This window comes from Myripristis murdjan, chromosome 6 (assembly GCF_902150065.1).
Source record: "Myripristis murdjan chromosome 6, fMyrMur1.1, whole genome shotgun sequence".
Taxonomy (NCBI): domain Eukaryota; kingdom Metazoa; phylum Chordata; class Actinopteri; order Holocentriformes; family Holocentridae; genus Myripristis; species Myripristis murdjan.
Genome location: NC_043985.1, coordinates 31,376,792 through 31,393,485, shown reverse-complemented (window position 1 = coordinate 31,393,485; position 16,694 = coordinate 31,376,792). Strand labels below are relative to the sequence as shown.

General features: G+C 42.4%; 1 protein-coding gene across 2 annotated transcripts in view; it reads left to right on the top strand.

Moving 5' to 3' along the window:
* lonp2 (lon peptidase 2, peroxisomal) overlaps positions 1–11,834 on the top strand; it is a 43,599-nt gene extending 31,765 nt beyond the window's left edge. Inside the window, exons 13-18 of one of the 2 annotated variants that reach the window (XR_003928379.1) lie at positions 2,453–2,595; positions 7,110–7,195; positions 8,320–8,527; positions 8,689–8,879; positions 10,616–11,455; positions 11,531–11,834. Coding sequence is in view for 1 of the 2 variants with exons in the window: in XM_030054395.1 (XP_029910255.1) it covers positions 2,453–2,595; positions 7,110–7,195; positions 8,320–8,527; positions 8,689–8,879; positions 10,616–10,846 (859 nt within the window). In the remaining variant the exon portion in view is untranslated. Of the gene's footprint in view, positions 1–2,452; positions 2,596–7,109; positions 7,196–8,319; positions 8,528–8,688; positions 8,880–10,615 lie in introns of both variants that reach the window. The other variant, XM_030054395.1, reaches the window with a different exon arrangement.
* The last annotated feature ends 4,860 nt before the right edge of the window (positions 11,835–16,694 follow it).

Below are 16,694 nucleotides of genomic sequence, written 5' to 3'. Positions count from 1 at the left end.
CTCACTTCCCATGAGCATTTAATTAATTTTGACAATTTATTCAGTTAAAGATTAATAGATTCATCAAAAAAAAAAAAAAAAAAAAAAACTAATTCACATTGGCAATAATATTTAGTTGCAATCCTAATTATTACGATTATTGTGATAGATAGATAGATAGATAGATAAATAGATAGATACTTTATTCATCCCGAAGGAAATTCGCAGTTTTTCACCAGTATCCACAGATTACAGATTAAATAGATAAAAAAAAGATTAAAAAATAAATAAATAAATAAATAAATAAATAAAAAATAATGCACAGATTACAGATTAAATAAATAAAAAATAAAGAATAAGATCTAAGTACAAACTGATAATCATAATTAGTATCATTGATCCTATAACAGAAGATCACAGCTGGTCTCCACGTCCCTGCAGGGACCAGCGGCTGAATGATGACGTTTTGCGCTGTGAGAGTTTTGTCACGGTGCCGCAGGTTTCTCAAGCAGGTTCATCTTAATCAATCACCGCCGGTTAATCAATTTAAGGCGATATTTTCTCGGTGTTGTCGTGTGGTGGCTCTCATGTCGGCGGCCCGCACCGCAGCCTGATGAAAACCGTCTGCCATGTGAGGGGAAACGGATGAAAACACGGGCGGCGGCGGAGAGGAGAGGCCTCGCCGCCGAGGGCCGAGCTGCTCTCAGACCGCCGGCGCAGGCCATCTGCAGAGCCTCGTCGCCATAGAAACAGCCGACTGCGTGCAGCTTGTTGCTCCGCCTGTGAGCCAAACGGCTGCTTTCACCTGCTGGAAAGATTTAAAGACAAAACAAAACAGAAAAGAGTAGAAAAAAGAGGTTGGAGGTACTTATTTAGTCATTTATTTGTTTTCTTTGTTTATTAATTCGCTTATTTCTTTATTAAATACCGACACACACTGCTGGTCCCATTTCGATGAAACCTCACCCTCTGAGGCCTGCGGGGGGCGCTGCAGGTGCAGGTCACAGCAGGGTTACATATTTGTTGCTCATGAGCACAAAGGGAGCCGTGACATTATTCTGGAACAACACGATAAAGTTTGATCTAATTTCCCTGCTTTGTTTCCTCATCACATCCCCGACACACTGATGGACATTTGCATACACACAAAGGTGCACTGTTTGACACACACACACGCACACACACACACACACACACACACATTCACATTCACATTTGCACACAAACCCTGTGGCGAGGCTTTTTAACATTCAATCGCCGGTCTAGATGTGCACTGCAGATATCGCTAATTCAATTCTTCCTCGTCAAAAGAATATTTCAGAAATGCGCCGACAGGGGAACAGACGCTGCTGTCGTTTCCCAAATCCACAGCGTCGCTCCTTCTAGGACAAACAGCCGCACATCACAGGGCACGTCTGCCATGCATGTGTCTGCACTTCAGTTGTAAATGTGCACAATGTGAATTTCTTACATCCACAAATGAATTATGACTAGACGCAATTCCACCTTCAGATATCGACGATTTAATTCTGACTAATCTTAACTCCAGTTGAAGATGTCTTTGATTTCCATCCATTCAAGACAATCGCATGATGCTTTTTTTTAGATATCTTAAATTAAGTTTTAACTTCTGTATTCCTCTTTTTCTTTTTTTCAGATATGTAAATGTGTTTAACCCTATAAAGCCTGAACTATGAAAGAATTGGCAGAAAATTCAAATTTTTTGAAATTGAACCCTTTATTTAGTCCTATAACAAAATATGTATAAAAAAAGAAAAATCTAAAAATATGTTATTACACGACCTTTCTGGTGTATGATATATGATATGTACTTGAAGTGCCAATGGTATGGTCCAGGGTGAACAGGGGAAGTGTTCAAAGGTATACAACAGTATTTTTGTCAAGTATTGATTAAAATGAAAATGAAAAACGGAATTGAAAATGTGTATCATATATGATACAAATGGCTTTATAGGGTTAACTCTGAAAACCCAATAAAAAGAGTTGTAAAAAAAAAAAAAAAGTTTTCTGTCACAGTGATGTTGTAGATGATGTCTTGAGCTGGACTTACGACTAGTCAGAATTGAATTGTAGATTTCTGAAAGTGGAATAACGGCTGCTCATAATTACCTCCATACACATGAATGGCAAAAGTAATTTAATTTGTCGCAGTAAGAATGACGCTGTGGATTTCTGAAATGTTAAGTTTGACAAATCAGAACTGAACTGCAGATCTGGACTCGGCAGAATGGTGTTATTGATGTCTTAATTATGACTAGTCAAAGTGACGTTGATATCTGTCATGTTCATTCCAGCTGTTAGATGTTAAAATGCTGACTCATGATTTGGACGCCGGTGGAGGCTGATGCTTCTCTTTAGCACCTCCTTAAGTAGCACCACAAACAAACACATTTCACAGCTGCATTGTTTTATTTGTTGTGTGTGTGTGTGTGTGTGTGTGTGTGTGTTTCAGGTACACCCGCGAGGCAGGCGTGCGCTCCCTGGAGAGGAAGATCGGAGCGATCTGCAGGGCGGTGGCCGTGAAGGTCGCTGAAGGTCAAAAAGTCACCAAGCCAGAGGAGCCGGTGCCTGCGAGCCCAGTGCAGGCGCAGGGAGGTGAGAGCCTCAGCTGTCTGTCTCTCTGTCTCTCTGTCTGTCTCTCTGTCTGTCTCTCTGTCAAGTGTACATCTTGTGTCTGAGCATCTTTGCTAAGGCTGAGCAATTTTATCGATTCTGCGATATACACTACTCACAAAAAGTTAGGGATATTAGGCTTTTGGGTGAAATTTATGGAAAATATAAAAAGTTCACGCTACAGTGATATTATATCATGAAAGTAGGGCATTTAAGTAGAAGCATACACTGGTGATTTCCTCATCTCAAACAATTTCTTGAAACAAAAGCCAACAACAGTGGTGGATTTACCACAACAAAAAATGTCAGTGTCAATAACTTGTCATGTGCCCTTGAGCATCAATTACAGCTTGACAACGACGTCTCCTGCTGTTCACAAGTCGACTTATTGTCTGCTGAGGCATGGCATCCCACTCTTCTTGAAGGGCGGCCCTCAGGACATTGAGGTTCTGGGGTACAGAGCTCCGAGCCTCTACACAGCCACTCAGCTGATCCCATAGGTTTTCTATGGGATTCAGGTCTGGAGAAAGTGCAGGCCACTCCATCTGAGGTACCCCAGTCTCCAGCAGCCGTTCCCTAATGATACGACCTCGATGAGCTGGAGCATCAAACACCTGATGTGAATTTTGCCGTTAAGCTCCTTGTTAGAGAACAGCAACTTGTGCAAAAAGTACTGAAACACTGAACAGTTGGACATGTGCATTCAAAAGTTTACAGAAGGTCACATTAAGTTCACCTGGAAAGGTTAGAATGCATTTTAGGTTCATCCTGAAATTTCACCCGAAAGCCGAATATCCCTAACTTTTTGTGAGTAGTGTATATCGATATTTTGTTTCCCCAGAAAGTATCGATTTTTCAGCCGCGAGTATCGATACATTAAGCCCTGTTCAAATCCCCCATGTTCGTCTGGCACTCTGCTCGCCGCCCATTTCCCCCGTTCGCGTTGCAGGAGAGCGATTAGGTCAGCCAGCCGTTAGTGTCCATGCAGAGCATTTCTAGCAAGTTACCCGTCTAGATTCTCTCTTTACGCCGACGTCTTTCTTCTTCTGTTTACGCATTCAGAGCTAAGAGATTCAGGAGAGAGGCGGCGAATATAAATCCAGCACCTTCAATCCATGTCAGTGCGCTAAAGCGAAGAGGTGCCACTCCGCTCTGTTTTCACTGGCTAACAGCAGCACACTGGCTTAGCTTGTCTATTCAGGGAAGAGGTATCACTTCGGCTTATTTTTCAATCTATGTTATCACATGCATACTACTGCTCATTCATTGGTAGCTGAATTGTTAGGTCTGATTGATAAGTAATTTACATTTTTAAAATAATAATAATAATAATAATTTAACATATTGTTAAATTATTGGAGTCAAGTCAAACTAATTTTCTCATCACATCTTTGATTCATTTTGTCCAGCATTTGCAAACTGTAGACTCTCTGTCCAGTCAGAGCCAGATATTGTGTAATTGATTGATGCTTTCAGTTTTCAGTTCAGTTAATTCAATCCAAGTCAATGGAACACTCACAAGATGTCACTAAAATCACTCTGTCCCTTTAAAATCTTTCAGAAAATGATGTAAGTGTATTGAATCGTATCGAATCGTATCGTTGGCCGAATATCGTGATATATATATCGTATCGTGAGCTGAATATCGTGTATTGTATTGTATCGTGAGATTAGTGTATCACTACAGCCCTAATCTTTGCATGTAACCTGAGGCTATTTAATCTGTATTTTTGGTGGAAAACAGTTTCTGCGCAGGCATTTTGGATCTGCCGAACAACCTCAACTGTGTGCCATGAAGATGCGAGGTCATGCGCTCTGATTGCCCTTCCATCAGCTGGAGACTGTGATCATGATGCAGCACTTTGAAGCACAGACTTAAATATGATCTGTCTTTTTCACTACACAAAAACACGTGATGCAGCATTAAAGTCATGCAGGCAAATGGAGCAGCTCTGCGCCGTGAGACTCAGTTTTGCCCTCAAAAGTAGGACGCCAATTGGGAAAAGTGTGTAAGGATTAAAGGAATACTCCAACGTTTTGGGCAAAATTTCTTTTTTTCCGACTTCCCCAGACTGAGACAAGATGTTCGATACCGTTTTCACCTCTGTACGACCAGTGGGTCAGTTCGTGTTTTGCCAAAAATGTTGGAATATTCCTTTAAAAAGAAGCCGAAAGGCACAAATCAAGTAGAAAAGCTTTGATGTGCGAGCTGCAGCATCCTTTCCATCCCCGCTTTACATTATGTTTGACTGTATAAGACACACACAAGCACGCAGGACAAACACACACACCCCACACACACACTTCTACTCACACACACACAGCTTACATAATGTGTGTCTGTGAAAGTGTAAACACAGCAGCCATAAACACGACATGGGGCGTTTTTTTCTGCCTGCGAGCGAGAAAGTGGACGGGAAGCTCTCCAGCAGGATCCGACTCTGGTTTTGTACCGTAAACTTTTCAATAAGCGCCTGATTAATTAAGTGTGTTATTCTCATCAGAGTGCAGCCGGCTCCGTGTTTACACGCACACCGTGAGAGAGAGCGAGCACGCAGCGAGTCGCTCATTATTGCAGAATTATTTTGCAATAACAGCCGGCGTCCTGTGCCGCAGCGCTCTGCTCGCCGCGCGGCTTTAAAGACTTTAAACGCTCCGCAGCAACAACTGATTTGAAATGAGTTTGAAAGCGGCTAAAGCAATTCACAAGCTGCAGTCGTTAGCAGAGCTGTAACCATAGCAACGGAAACAAATCTGGTACGTTCAGCCTCGAACCCGGAGAAGTTTCCTGCTCGCCAGAGGAATTACTCCTGATGGTTTCTAACCTCGATCAGCTGTTAGTCTGCAGTAAACAGGGAGTGAGTTACTGTATTCAGAGTGACAGTCACATCACTGTGCAGCCAAAAAGTCATTTTGTTGATTAAAAAAACAGATTAACTAGTGATACCTGTTGCCAAAAAGCAGGGGCGGATCTAGACAAATATTCATGGGGTGGCAAGAGGGTGGCATGGAGACTTTAAGGGGTGGCAGAAATATCTATGCTGATTTAATACCAAACGATCACATATATCAGTATTTGCTTGGAAAACCCCCAAATGAGGATATTTTAACTCAAACACATTCTATTATTGTGGTACATGAGTAAAGCATTGAATAGAAAACCAAAAGGTGGCATTAGAAATATTTATTTATTTATTTATTTATTTATCAACCCCTTAAATAGTGGGAGTGTCATCTTTTGCTGCATTTACTTGCACTCGGACATTTGAGTCTCGTAACAGCGAGTTTCTGAACAGCCACAATTAAAAAATAAATAAATAAATTGTCTGAAATTGGGGTGGCAACTAGGGTGGCAAGGCATTTTTCTAGGGGGGCAGCTGCCACCCCCTAGAACCGCCTATGCCAAAAAGTCATTATTGCTTGAAAAAAAATTTTGGCAGGTGCTTATAAATGACTGTAGCTCATAATAAAAAATACCTAAATAGTAATATTTCATGTCAAATGATTAATGTCCTATGTAGATGTGTAATAAGTGAGATAGCGTTCAGCAAGCTGGTCATTGTTGCATTGAAAAGGCAATAATGGTTCCCAGAGGGTCAGAGGACATGAAAGAGAGAAACAAATAATGCAGCAAGCAGGAAATGGATTTGTTATCAGAAATGGATTAAATGTCCACTTATCGCTTCAGAGCCATGATAGAGCAGCAGCTGCCTGAGGAAGAGGAAGTGAAGCGTGATGATGCTCGGCAGCACGGGCCGGCCCCCTCCTCTCCTCACTGTCTCTAATGGTTTTAAATGGTTTAAATGGTTTGGAAAGTTCGGCTGCACAAACTTTCTCCGGGACGTTTTCAGAAACCGGCTCGGGATGTAAAGCCGGGGAGCGCCGCAAGACTGAAGTGACTCACCTACTGTTGACTTTTTTTTTTTTGAGTCTTATTTTTTATACGAGAGCAGCAGCTACCCCACCAGAGCTGAACTCAGAGAAAGGTGGGCTCAGTAAAACGCTTTAAATGAGCCGGCAGGACGCCTGAAGTGTTGAGTCACTCTGGTCGGACCGCCACATAAAACAGCCTGTAAAATCAGCCGGGGTCGCTTTGGGTCACCGGGAAAAAAAAGCTCTTATTGTTTCTCCCCGAGGTAAAACAAGTCGAACTTTTTAATTGCACGTGCTTAGGTAATATATTGTACACTAGAGAGAGAGAGAGAGAGAGAGAGAAGCAGTGCAGAAGCCTCTCTGTTGCCAGGTAACTGATGTTACTGGCTTAACAACAGTGTGTGTGTGTGTGTGTGTGTGTGTGTGTGAAAGAGAATGATAGAGAGGTCTGGCATGGTGTGTATTCTTGTGTGTTTGTGTTGGGGGCTGTTGTGTGTGTGTATTTGATGTTTGTTTCTATCCTGTGTTCACTGTATGATTTTTTTTTTTTTACTGTGTCAGTGTTTCTGCATATATGGGTATGTTCTCACCATGTGTGTTTATGTGTGTGTGTGTGTGTGCAGAAATGGCAGCGCCCCCAGAGATGCCCATAGTGATCGACCACATCGCCCTGAAAGACATTTTGGGCCCACCGCTGTTTGACATGGAGGTGAGCAGCAGCAGCAGCAGGGAGGAGGGGGGCGGGGGGGGGGGGGGGGGGGGGGGGGGGGGGGGGGGGGGGGGGGGGGCAGACGGGGCCTGTCCCGGGACGGTTTGCATCTGTAAGGGCATCTGGGTTTTGAGCCTCCTTGGAGGACCAGACGCCTCGGCCTCCCTGCTTACTGAGCCCGACCCGAACCCGACAGGCACTCTGTTGTTGTGTCCGAACCCGAGCCGAGCCCGAGACTTTGTTTGTCCTCCGTTGACAGGCTACATTTTTCGCGTGAAATAGCCTACGTGTTGCCTTCAGGGTCGTCATGCAAACTCCAGCACTGCACAGGGATTTGCCCAGAACAGACAGCAGGTCCATCATCTTTCACTGGCTAACGTGACCGAACCCGACCCAAAGCTGAGCATAATTTCTACATTTTTCTCTGAACTTGGCCTGACGTGTCGGGTCCCATCAGGTCCCGATGGGTCCGGGTCGGGTAGCCACGCCCCTCAGCGTCCTGTAGTTTGAACACAGCAGCTTGTCTGCAGGAGCCTGAGAGACAAAAACCAGGAGCCATGCCTCGTCTCATCTATGCTCTCTCTTTTCTGTCCATCACCTCTTCCTACCCATCCTGCCCCTCCCTGCCCCATGACCTCATCCCTCCTTTTTTACTTTTTTTTTATTTTTTTACATTTTGTACAATATTTTTTGTTACTTTTCTTTATTTCTTACATTGATTTTTTTTTATTACTTTTTTCGATTCTTTTTTTTTTCCATTACCATTATTATCTTATGTGATTTTTTTTATTTATTTTTTTTATTTATTTTTTACATTTTGTACAATATTTTTTGTTACTTTTCTTTATTTCTTACATTGATTTTTTTTTTATTACTTTTTTCGATTCTTTTTTTTTTCCATTACCATTATTATCTTATGTGATTTTTTTTTTATTTATTTATTTTTTTATTTTATTTTTTACATTTTGTATAATATTTTTTGTTACTTTTCTTTATTTCTTACATTGATTTTTTTGGGGGGGGGGGGGGGGGGGGGGTTATTACTTTTTTCTATTCTTTTTTTTTTTTCCATTACCATTATTATTTTATGTGTTTTACATTTGTGTGTGTGTGTGTGTATGCAGGTGTCGGAGCGGCTCACCCTGCCCGGCGTGGCCCTCGGCCTGGCCTGGACCCCTCTGGGCGGGGAGATCATGTTTGTGGAGGCGAGCCGGACGGAGGGGGAGGGGCAGCTCACCCTGACCGGCCAGCTGGGCGACGTCATGAAGGAGTCGGCACATCTGGCCATCAGCTGGCTGCGGGCCAACGCCAAGCGCTACCGGCTCACCAACAGTCAGTGAACACACACACACACACACACACACACACACACACACACACACACACACACACACACACATGTGCAGACAGACCCACAATTCAAAATGAAGCTGAAGTAGTTACCCTGCACTCAGGCTCTGTGTGTGTGTGTGTGTGTGTGTGTGTGTGTACAGTGGTGGGCGGTCCCGACCCGATGGAAGGGACGGACATCCACCTCCACTTCCCCGCCGGCGCCGTGACCAAGGACGGGCCCTCTGCCGGCGTTACCATAGTAACCTGCCTGGCCTCACTGTTCAGCAGCCGATTGGTCAGATCAGACATCGCCATGACAGGAGAGATCACACTGAGAGGGCTGGTGCTGCCGGTGAGTTAGCGCACACATACACACACACACACACACACTGCAGAAATGATTGATCGATCAGTTGCTCGACAGACAGGATCATTTGTCATTTTGATAGCAGGTTAATTGTTTTGTCCATTCATTCTGTAAAAAGGCCATCATGTCTTCCTTCCCATGAGGCTTTGTCATTATTTTTGACTTTTTACAGAACAAATGATCAGTTAATTAAAGGAATATTCCAACATTTTAGGAAAAAAAGCCTTCCCTGACTGACTCAGACTGAGACAGGATGTTGGACACCATCTTCACCTCTGTACGTCCAGTGGTTCGGTTCCTATGGGTTGCATTTTGTGTTAGCTTAGCATAAAGACTTAAAGTCTATGGGGTCATTAGCCTGGCTCTGTCAAAGTGGAAGCAACTCCGAAGCTGTGTTATTTACACAGAAAATGATTAGTCGCAGTCCCTCCAGGGTATCCGCGGGGTCTTGAAAAGTATTAAAAGGTGATAAATCAATTTTGGGAAAATTAAGACCCTTAAAAAGTATTAAAAAGCCTTATCATGACTTTATAAAGTCTTAAATTTTGAAAGTATTTTTTTCTGAATTAGCTGTCCAAGAGTTTGAGTCCAAAAAAACATCGTAAAAGTGTGTGAATTTATTCATTTTTATTAAAAAACATTTCATTTCATTCAGAAGCACAAAGTACGCTCTGGCGCTCCCAGTGCATATTACGAACGCACCGAAATGTCACATGAAGGCCCGCGAAAACGGAAGAGAAGGCTGGTGAACGCATGGATGGCTCGCATGAGTAGGGCCCAGTCCCAATGTCCACCCTCACACACTCACTGACTTTGAGCGCGCTCCATCCAATCCAATCCACTTTATTTATATAGCACAATTTTAACAAACACAAGGTTTTCCAAAGTGCTGCACAACAAGATAAAACACCACAGGATAACACAAACTAAGCAGAATAAAAAGGTAAAATACACAATAGGATAACATGATAAAATAAGATAAGATCAAATAAAATAAGATAAAATAAGAAGAAGAAGAAGAAAAGATAATATAAAATAATAAAATAAAATAATACTACAATTATAATTTAAATAGAATAAAATAATGTAAAATGCACTGCCCGCACAGCATCAAAAGAAAAAAAAAAATGCACACATAAAATCATAAAATCATAAATCCTACATGGTATCAAAAAAACAAAAAACATGGAGGGGGAAATCAGCAATGACGCCGCAAAAAAAGAAGAAGTTCTCATGTGAGTATAATATTTTATATAAGATGGCCTTCAGAAACGAAGGAAATAAGCAGATAGGCAATGCATATATATATTTTTTTTATCTCTTGGCAAGCTCATCAATGCCTTTTGTGGGAGTAGATCATTTTTTAGTGCTGTTTTTACGACTCCTCAAAAATACCAAGCAAAAAACGTCAAATAAAAAGTCCCAAAGCTGCCATTGTGAGAAACATGATGCATCGCTATTGACAACCAAACAAAGGGCTGTCCCATTCCCTTTTTATACTTCAGCCCCTTGCAGCCTCACACACTCAGTCACTTTCCAGGTGCAGCTACTTAAGTCAGTGAGGGCTCAGGGCTCAGGGAGGAGATTGAGATTCAGCCAATGTCTTGAAAAAGTCTTAAAAAGGTATTAAAATTAACTTCAAGACTCCTGCATACACCCTGCCCTCAGGTCAGCGCTGTGTGTCATTTTCAGTCGCAGTGATGGGATTGGTCTGTCCGCAGGTGGGCGGGATCAAGGACAAGGTCCTGGCGGCTCACAGGGCGGGAGTGAAGCGGGTCATCCTCCCCAAACGCAACGAGAAGGACCTGGAGGAGCTGCCGGCCAACGTGCGCGCCGAGCTCGACTTCATCACGGCCACCAACCTGGACGAGGTGCTGAACGCCGCCTTCGACGGAGGCTTCCCCGGGACGGCCAGCACACACACACACCCCCAGCTGCTCAGCAAGCTCTAACACACACACACACACACACACACGAGGTATAACAGTATGGATGTGGTAATATGAGGGTGAAAGTTTTCTAGTTTTAAAGAACAGAGCAGTAAGTGATTGTTTATCAAAAATCTCATTATGTAAATAGTTCCTGAAAGCACCTCCTAATCACGATATCGATAAAGGTATTCAAAAAGATATTATGTTTGATTTAGTCCATATTGCACAGCCCTAACACACACACACACACACACTTCCACACATACACACACAGTGACGATGTGAGGTTCATGAAGAGACGACAGGAGCCCCGGTCACCGTGGAAACGAGTTGTCAGCTTGTCGGACTGTTTTCCTGGAAATGTTGAAAATCAGCGAATATTCCCGGCTGTAGTCGTGACGACTCAGCGTTCGACTCCTCCAGCCTTGTCAACACAAAGTCTGGGTTTTTTTTTTTTTTTTTTTTTTCTACACACCATGACTGTAGAAAAGGGTTCCAGTGAAATGAACTGAGGTCTGAGGTTCCAGTGAAATGAACTCCAAACAGTGTAACCCTTAATGCTGACAGAATGACGCGTTCAGGGGATCCTCGTTAACGCGTCAAGTCAGGCGTTTCCAGGCGTTCACCACCGTGTTCCCAAACCTGTTGTTTTAAAACTTCAGGGTTTCACAAGAAAACAGCAGAAGAGGAAAGTAAGAAAAAAAGAGAAATTTGCCTAATAATGTTCTTTTTCTCTGCCCTGTGTCTTAATCACAAAGAGAATTATCCCGTGACCCCCCGGGGCGTCCCAACCCCTAGATTGAGAACCAGTGATGTAGTTTAATCTGTGATTCTAAACAATGAACAAGGTGAGTGATAAATAATAAATGAATGTAGAAATGTGTGTTTTCTGTGTCAGTGAGCAAATCAAACACAAACACCTGGAGCACACCCGTCAGTCATTTTCCAATTTAAAAGCTGAATGGTGAGCTCACGCTGTCACTGTGGGTGCAAATAAAGATTTCAGCCACTAAATCCTTTTGGCAAATTTTTACACAGTCCTGCCTCCGCCACTCCTCAAACAAAACAGCTCCTTTGTCTCCCTCCGCCCTGGTGGGTTAACAAGAAACACAGAAAATCAAAGTATCAGTGTGTTTCTACTTCATTTCCAGTGTTAATTTCATCAGACGAGACTAGATGAAATATATTTGTCAGCGATGGTTTTTTTCATGACGAAGACGAGACAAAATCAATCCCCTTAAACACGGACTGACGAAATTAACACGCATTTTTTGTTGATGACAAAAGACGAGACGAAATCTACTTCATTAAATAAAAACTCAATAAAATGTCTTTCCTTTTTCGTCATAAACTTTTAATTACAATCCAAAAAGTGCATTCATTGGATGCGCGTTAGTTTTTCTCCTGCGCTGCTGTGTGCTCATGCTGGTGTGTGTGTGTGTGTGTGTGACTGAGGAGCACACACACCCACCCCCAAGTGTAGCGAGGCGAGAACAAAGTTAAAACAGCTGCGCACTGACATAGATTGTGTAACAAAGTGAAGAGTTGCCACTCCGCTCTATTTTTCACTGGCTAACAGCGGCACACTGGTTTAGCTTGTCTATTCAGAGAAGAGGTATCACTTCGGCTTATTTTTCAATCTGTGTTATCACAAACATATTACTGCTCATTCATTGGTAGCTGAATTGTTAGGTCTGTTTGATATGTAATTTACATTTTTAAAATAATAATAATAATTTAACATATTGTTAAATTTAAAAAAAGCCAACATGATGCAGGTCAAAGACTGAAAAAAGACTACTGACTAAAACTAGACTTAAATACTTTGGATTTTCTTCGACTAAAACTAGATTAAAATGCCAAGACTTTTCGTCGACTAAAATGTGACGAAACAAAAAAAGAATCCAAGTTGACTAAATATGACTAAAACTAATAAGGGCACTAAATTGAAAAATAGCCGACGAAATTAAGACTGTTTCACACACTGATCAGCCTTCGCCCTCCCTGCACTGTCACCCCCACCACCGGAGGAACCAGCCCCCTTTTTGTCCCAGTGGTTCATTTCTGGACCCCCAAACCGGCCCCTGACACCCCGGGGGGGCCGCCTGGGTGGAGTTTGAGCCCTGAACAGCCCTGATGATGGGTCCAACATGATGCCAGCTGCTCAGTCGGCGGCAGCAGACTGACTCATGCCTGGACTTCTCCTCCTGATTTGCATGAAGTCGGCTGTTGTCGGGGTGTGGTGGAAACACAAATGCACACACACACACACACACACACACACACACACACACACACACACGCGAAGCTCAGGCTGCTCGCTTTTCTCCTCCTCCAAGAGCAGAACCCAGCAGCTGCAGTCCAGAGGCGGAGGAGAGGCGAACGAGACCTTCACTGCAAAAAGTCAAAATCTTACCAAGATTATTTGTCTTATTTCAAGTCAAAAATGTCTTATTACTAGTCAAAATGTCTCATTACACTTAAAATAAGACATGATCACCTCAGAAGTAACTTGTTTTTAGACAATTGTCTCTTGTTTCAAGTGAAAATTTGCTTGTTTCATTGGCAAAATTTGTTTCTTGTTTCTAGCTAATTTTCACTTATTTCAAGTGAATTTTCACTTTTTCCACTGGCAAATTTTGCCAATGAAACAAGCAAATTTTCACTTGTTTCAAGTGAATTTTCCCTTGAAACAAGTGAAAATTGTGAAAATTGAGGTGATCATGTCTTATTTTAAGCGTAATGAGATATTTTGACTAGAAATGAGACATTTTTGACTTGAAATAAGACAATCTTGGTAAGTTTTGCGGTTTTGCAGTGTTGTAAAAGTTGCTTCTTGCCTCAGGTTTCCTTCACCGACCACCTTCACTTTCCATGCAGAGCCACTTCTTCACGTTTTCCCCTCTTCCTGCAGCGTAACCCAGCAGCTCTTGGCTCTTTGAAGGCCTCAGCCCAGCAGCGAGCTCAGCCAGTCACACCGATCGTCGTGATTTCACTGAAGTATTTGTGTCGAGCGGGACGTGGATGCTGGTTCCTGTATGTGATGAATGCAGGTCAGCCTCGTGTCCTCTGGCAGGTGCCGTCACTCTGAAGTGTGTGTGTGTGTGTGTGTGTGTGTGTGTGTTTCATCACATTTTAATCCTGCGCGGCCTGATTTCAGCGGCACGGCGAATGTTTTCACTGTCGCTGTAATTAGTGCAGATGTTGCTGTGATTAACCAGTCATTAATCAGCTTTGCACATGTGGCGGCGGCTCGCTGTGCGGCACGTTCCGGGGGGGGAAGATCAGAGTTTCTGTGACCGCCTCACCCGCCCGGTGATACCACGACTGATCGAATCATTTTTTGCAATTTCTTTGGTAGATAAATATTATTTCTGGGAACAAATTCTGTGACGGACAGAAAAGGGTCTGCTGTGAATAATAATAACGACTGAATAGCTAAAAATTGTATCCATCTGCTGACAAAACCCACGTAAAATCACATTAACGGTGAAGACAGAATCGATTTGGTTTCCTCAGACGTTTCAGGATGAATCTGTCGTCCTACATTTCAAACCGAGTCATATTCTGCATAACAAAAGCCCCGTCCGTCCAGCTGCGGGAGTATCGGCTTTATTTTACAGCGGGGCTCGACGCTGTTTGCTTTAGCACTTTTCCATCACCAGATTCATGTTTACCCTGCAGCTCTCTCTCTCTCTCTCTCTCACACACACACACACACACACACACACCCTTATTTCTGCAGAGGGGTCAGAGGTCAGCGGCAGGAATCTGTGGCTTTCCAGTTCTGAAACCACAAGGCTGCACTTCCCCTGCAGTGTCGGCTAACAAAACGAGTGAAATGGTGAATAATCATTCACATTTAAAGATGCACTTAACGTCCTCTTGGTTGCAAACTGAGCTGAGTGTCAAGATGCATAATAATGCATAATTTTAATAAAAATAACTGGAGCCTTAAAATTAAAGTTACTTCAAATCTGTGTGGTTGTGTGTGAGCATGACTTTTAACACTGTATTTGGACCGTCCAGTGTTAATATTCAGCTTTGTGTGGAGCCGATTCGAATGTGAATATTTCAATATTTCATGCAGCAAATGAAGTGTGATGGTTCAATTCCCCAAAAAAGACTGATGGTTGTGGAAATGCTCGGAGAAAAAACACACCGTGACTCTAGAGGTGTGTGTACGTCATGTATGTGGACAAATGTACAGCACAGGGAATATCGTGTGTGTGTGTGTGTGTGTGTGTGTGTGTGTGTCTGTATCTTCACCTCGAGGCAGAGCAGCAGCAGATTCGCAGCTCTGTGCCACAGATGTGATCTTCATGTGGTTCCTCCATGTAAAGACAGCCATGAAATGACAAGTGGGTTACGCCGGATTTTTTTTTTTTTGCATTAAATAAATCAATAAAAGTGCATACACATACAAAAAGAACAAAGAAAAATGACAAGCAAGAATGCAGTGACAGACTTTCAAAGGCAGCCTGCGCCACATGGAAGGATGATTGAATTACCCCGCGCTTGTCGTTTCCACATTTTCCCCTCATTTTTCATGCAGCTCGTTAACTGTTGCCACCGAAAACAAAACAGCAATGAAAATAATAACCATTATATTCATGTGCAGCTTTGCCAGCGCCGCCGCTGCCAAAGTGAATTTTGGCAAAGTGGCCGAGTGAACAAGGAAAGGAAAATGTGTTAAACAGGTGTGAGACGAGGTTTCTGGTGTTGCTGTGATGAAACCCGGCGACCTTTCCCACGTTTCTCTTTTCAACTCGACCCGCGAACCCGAGCCGGCCCCCGGCCTGAAACCTGGGAACTTCCTCACCGTCTGACCAAACCAAGTCAGAACCGCGATATCGTCGAGATCCGAGCTTCACCTGTGAGTCCGATCGCACCTCGGAGGCACGTTTTCACCAAACTCCTGCAGCTCTCTTTGCAAATGTGACCTGGGGCCGGATTCTCCAAAGGTTCTTAAGATTAAATTTCTTCTTAAGTTCCCCTTTTTTTTTCTCAAGTTTGGGTTTAAGAAGAATCTTAAGATAGTTTCAAATTCACAAACAAAAGATCTTAAGAATGTTCTCAACTTTATTCTTAAGATTTTTCTTAAGAATAAATGGGATTCTTGAAAGAAATTATCTTACTATTTTATCTTAAATAGTATCGTAACTTTAAGACAGGTAAAGGTCGTCTTAAGTAACCACATGCTGTGTGAAGGTAAGCTATTTTTCAAACATCTGTGATTAATTTAGAGCCAAATTTGATTATATAACATAGATTAATGTAGTAGGCTAATACCTTAATAATTTTACATTGTATATGTTAACATAGTGATAATCGTTATCTAAACTGTAATTCAGCCTAATATCTAAACCAGTATTGAGACACATGTAGGCACATATATTGTTTCTGAGTCTATATGAGGACATTTTGTTTAGCCACCAGTCACCATTCACATGTCAATTATATTTAGATTCTGTTAACTAATAGGTTAGTAATATCGTCGCTGTCCAATACAAAGTATGTATCTCAATTTTTTAGAAAACACTTTTATAACATCAAATCAAAGTTGAGACTATAATGGATATTGTTTTGTTGGATTTTAGATGGAGCTGCTGTGGGTTGCAGCTCGAGGCTGTTTGTTTACATGAAGGTAGATAGTCGAGAAGTTCGTAAGTGGAAAAAATTAAGAAGCTCTTAAGATAATGTGCAGTTCTTAAGAAAATAATGGGGAATAGCACTTGAGAACATTCTTATTTTCCTCTTACGAAACGTCTTAAGATTATTAGTAAGAACTTTTTGGAGAATCTGGCCCCTGGCCTATAAAAAAGAAATAGAAATAGAAAAAGCCTTTATCGATGAGGGGAATGCTCCT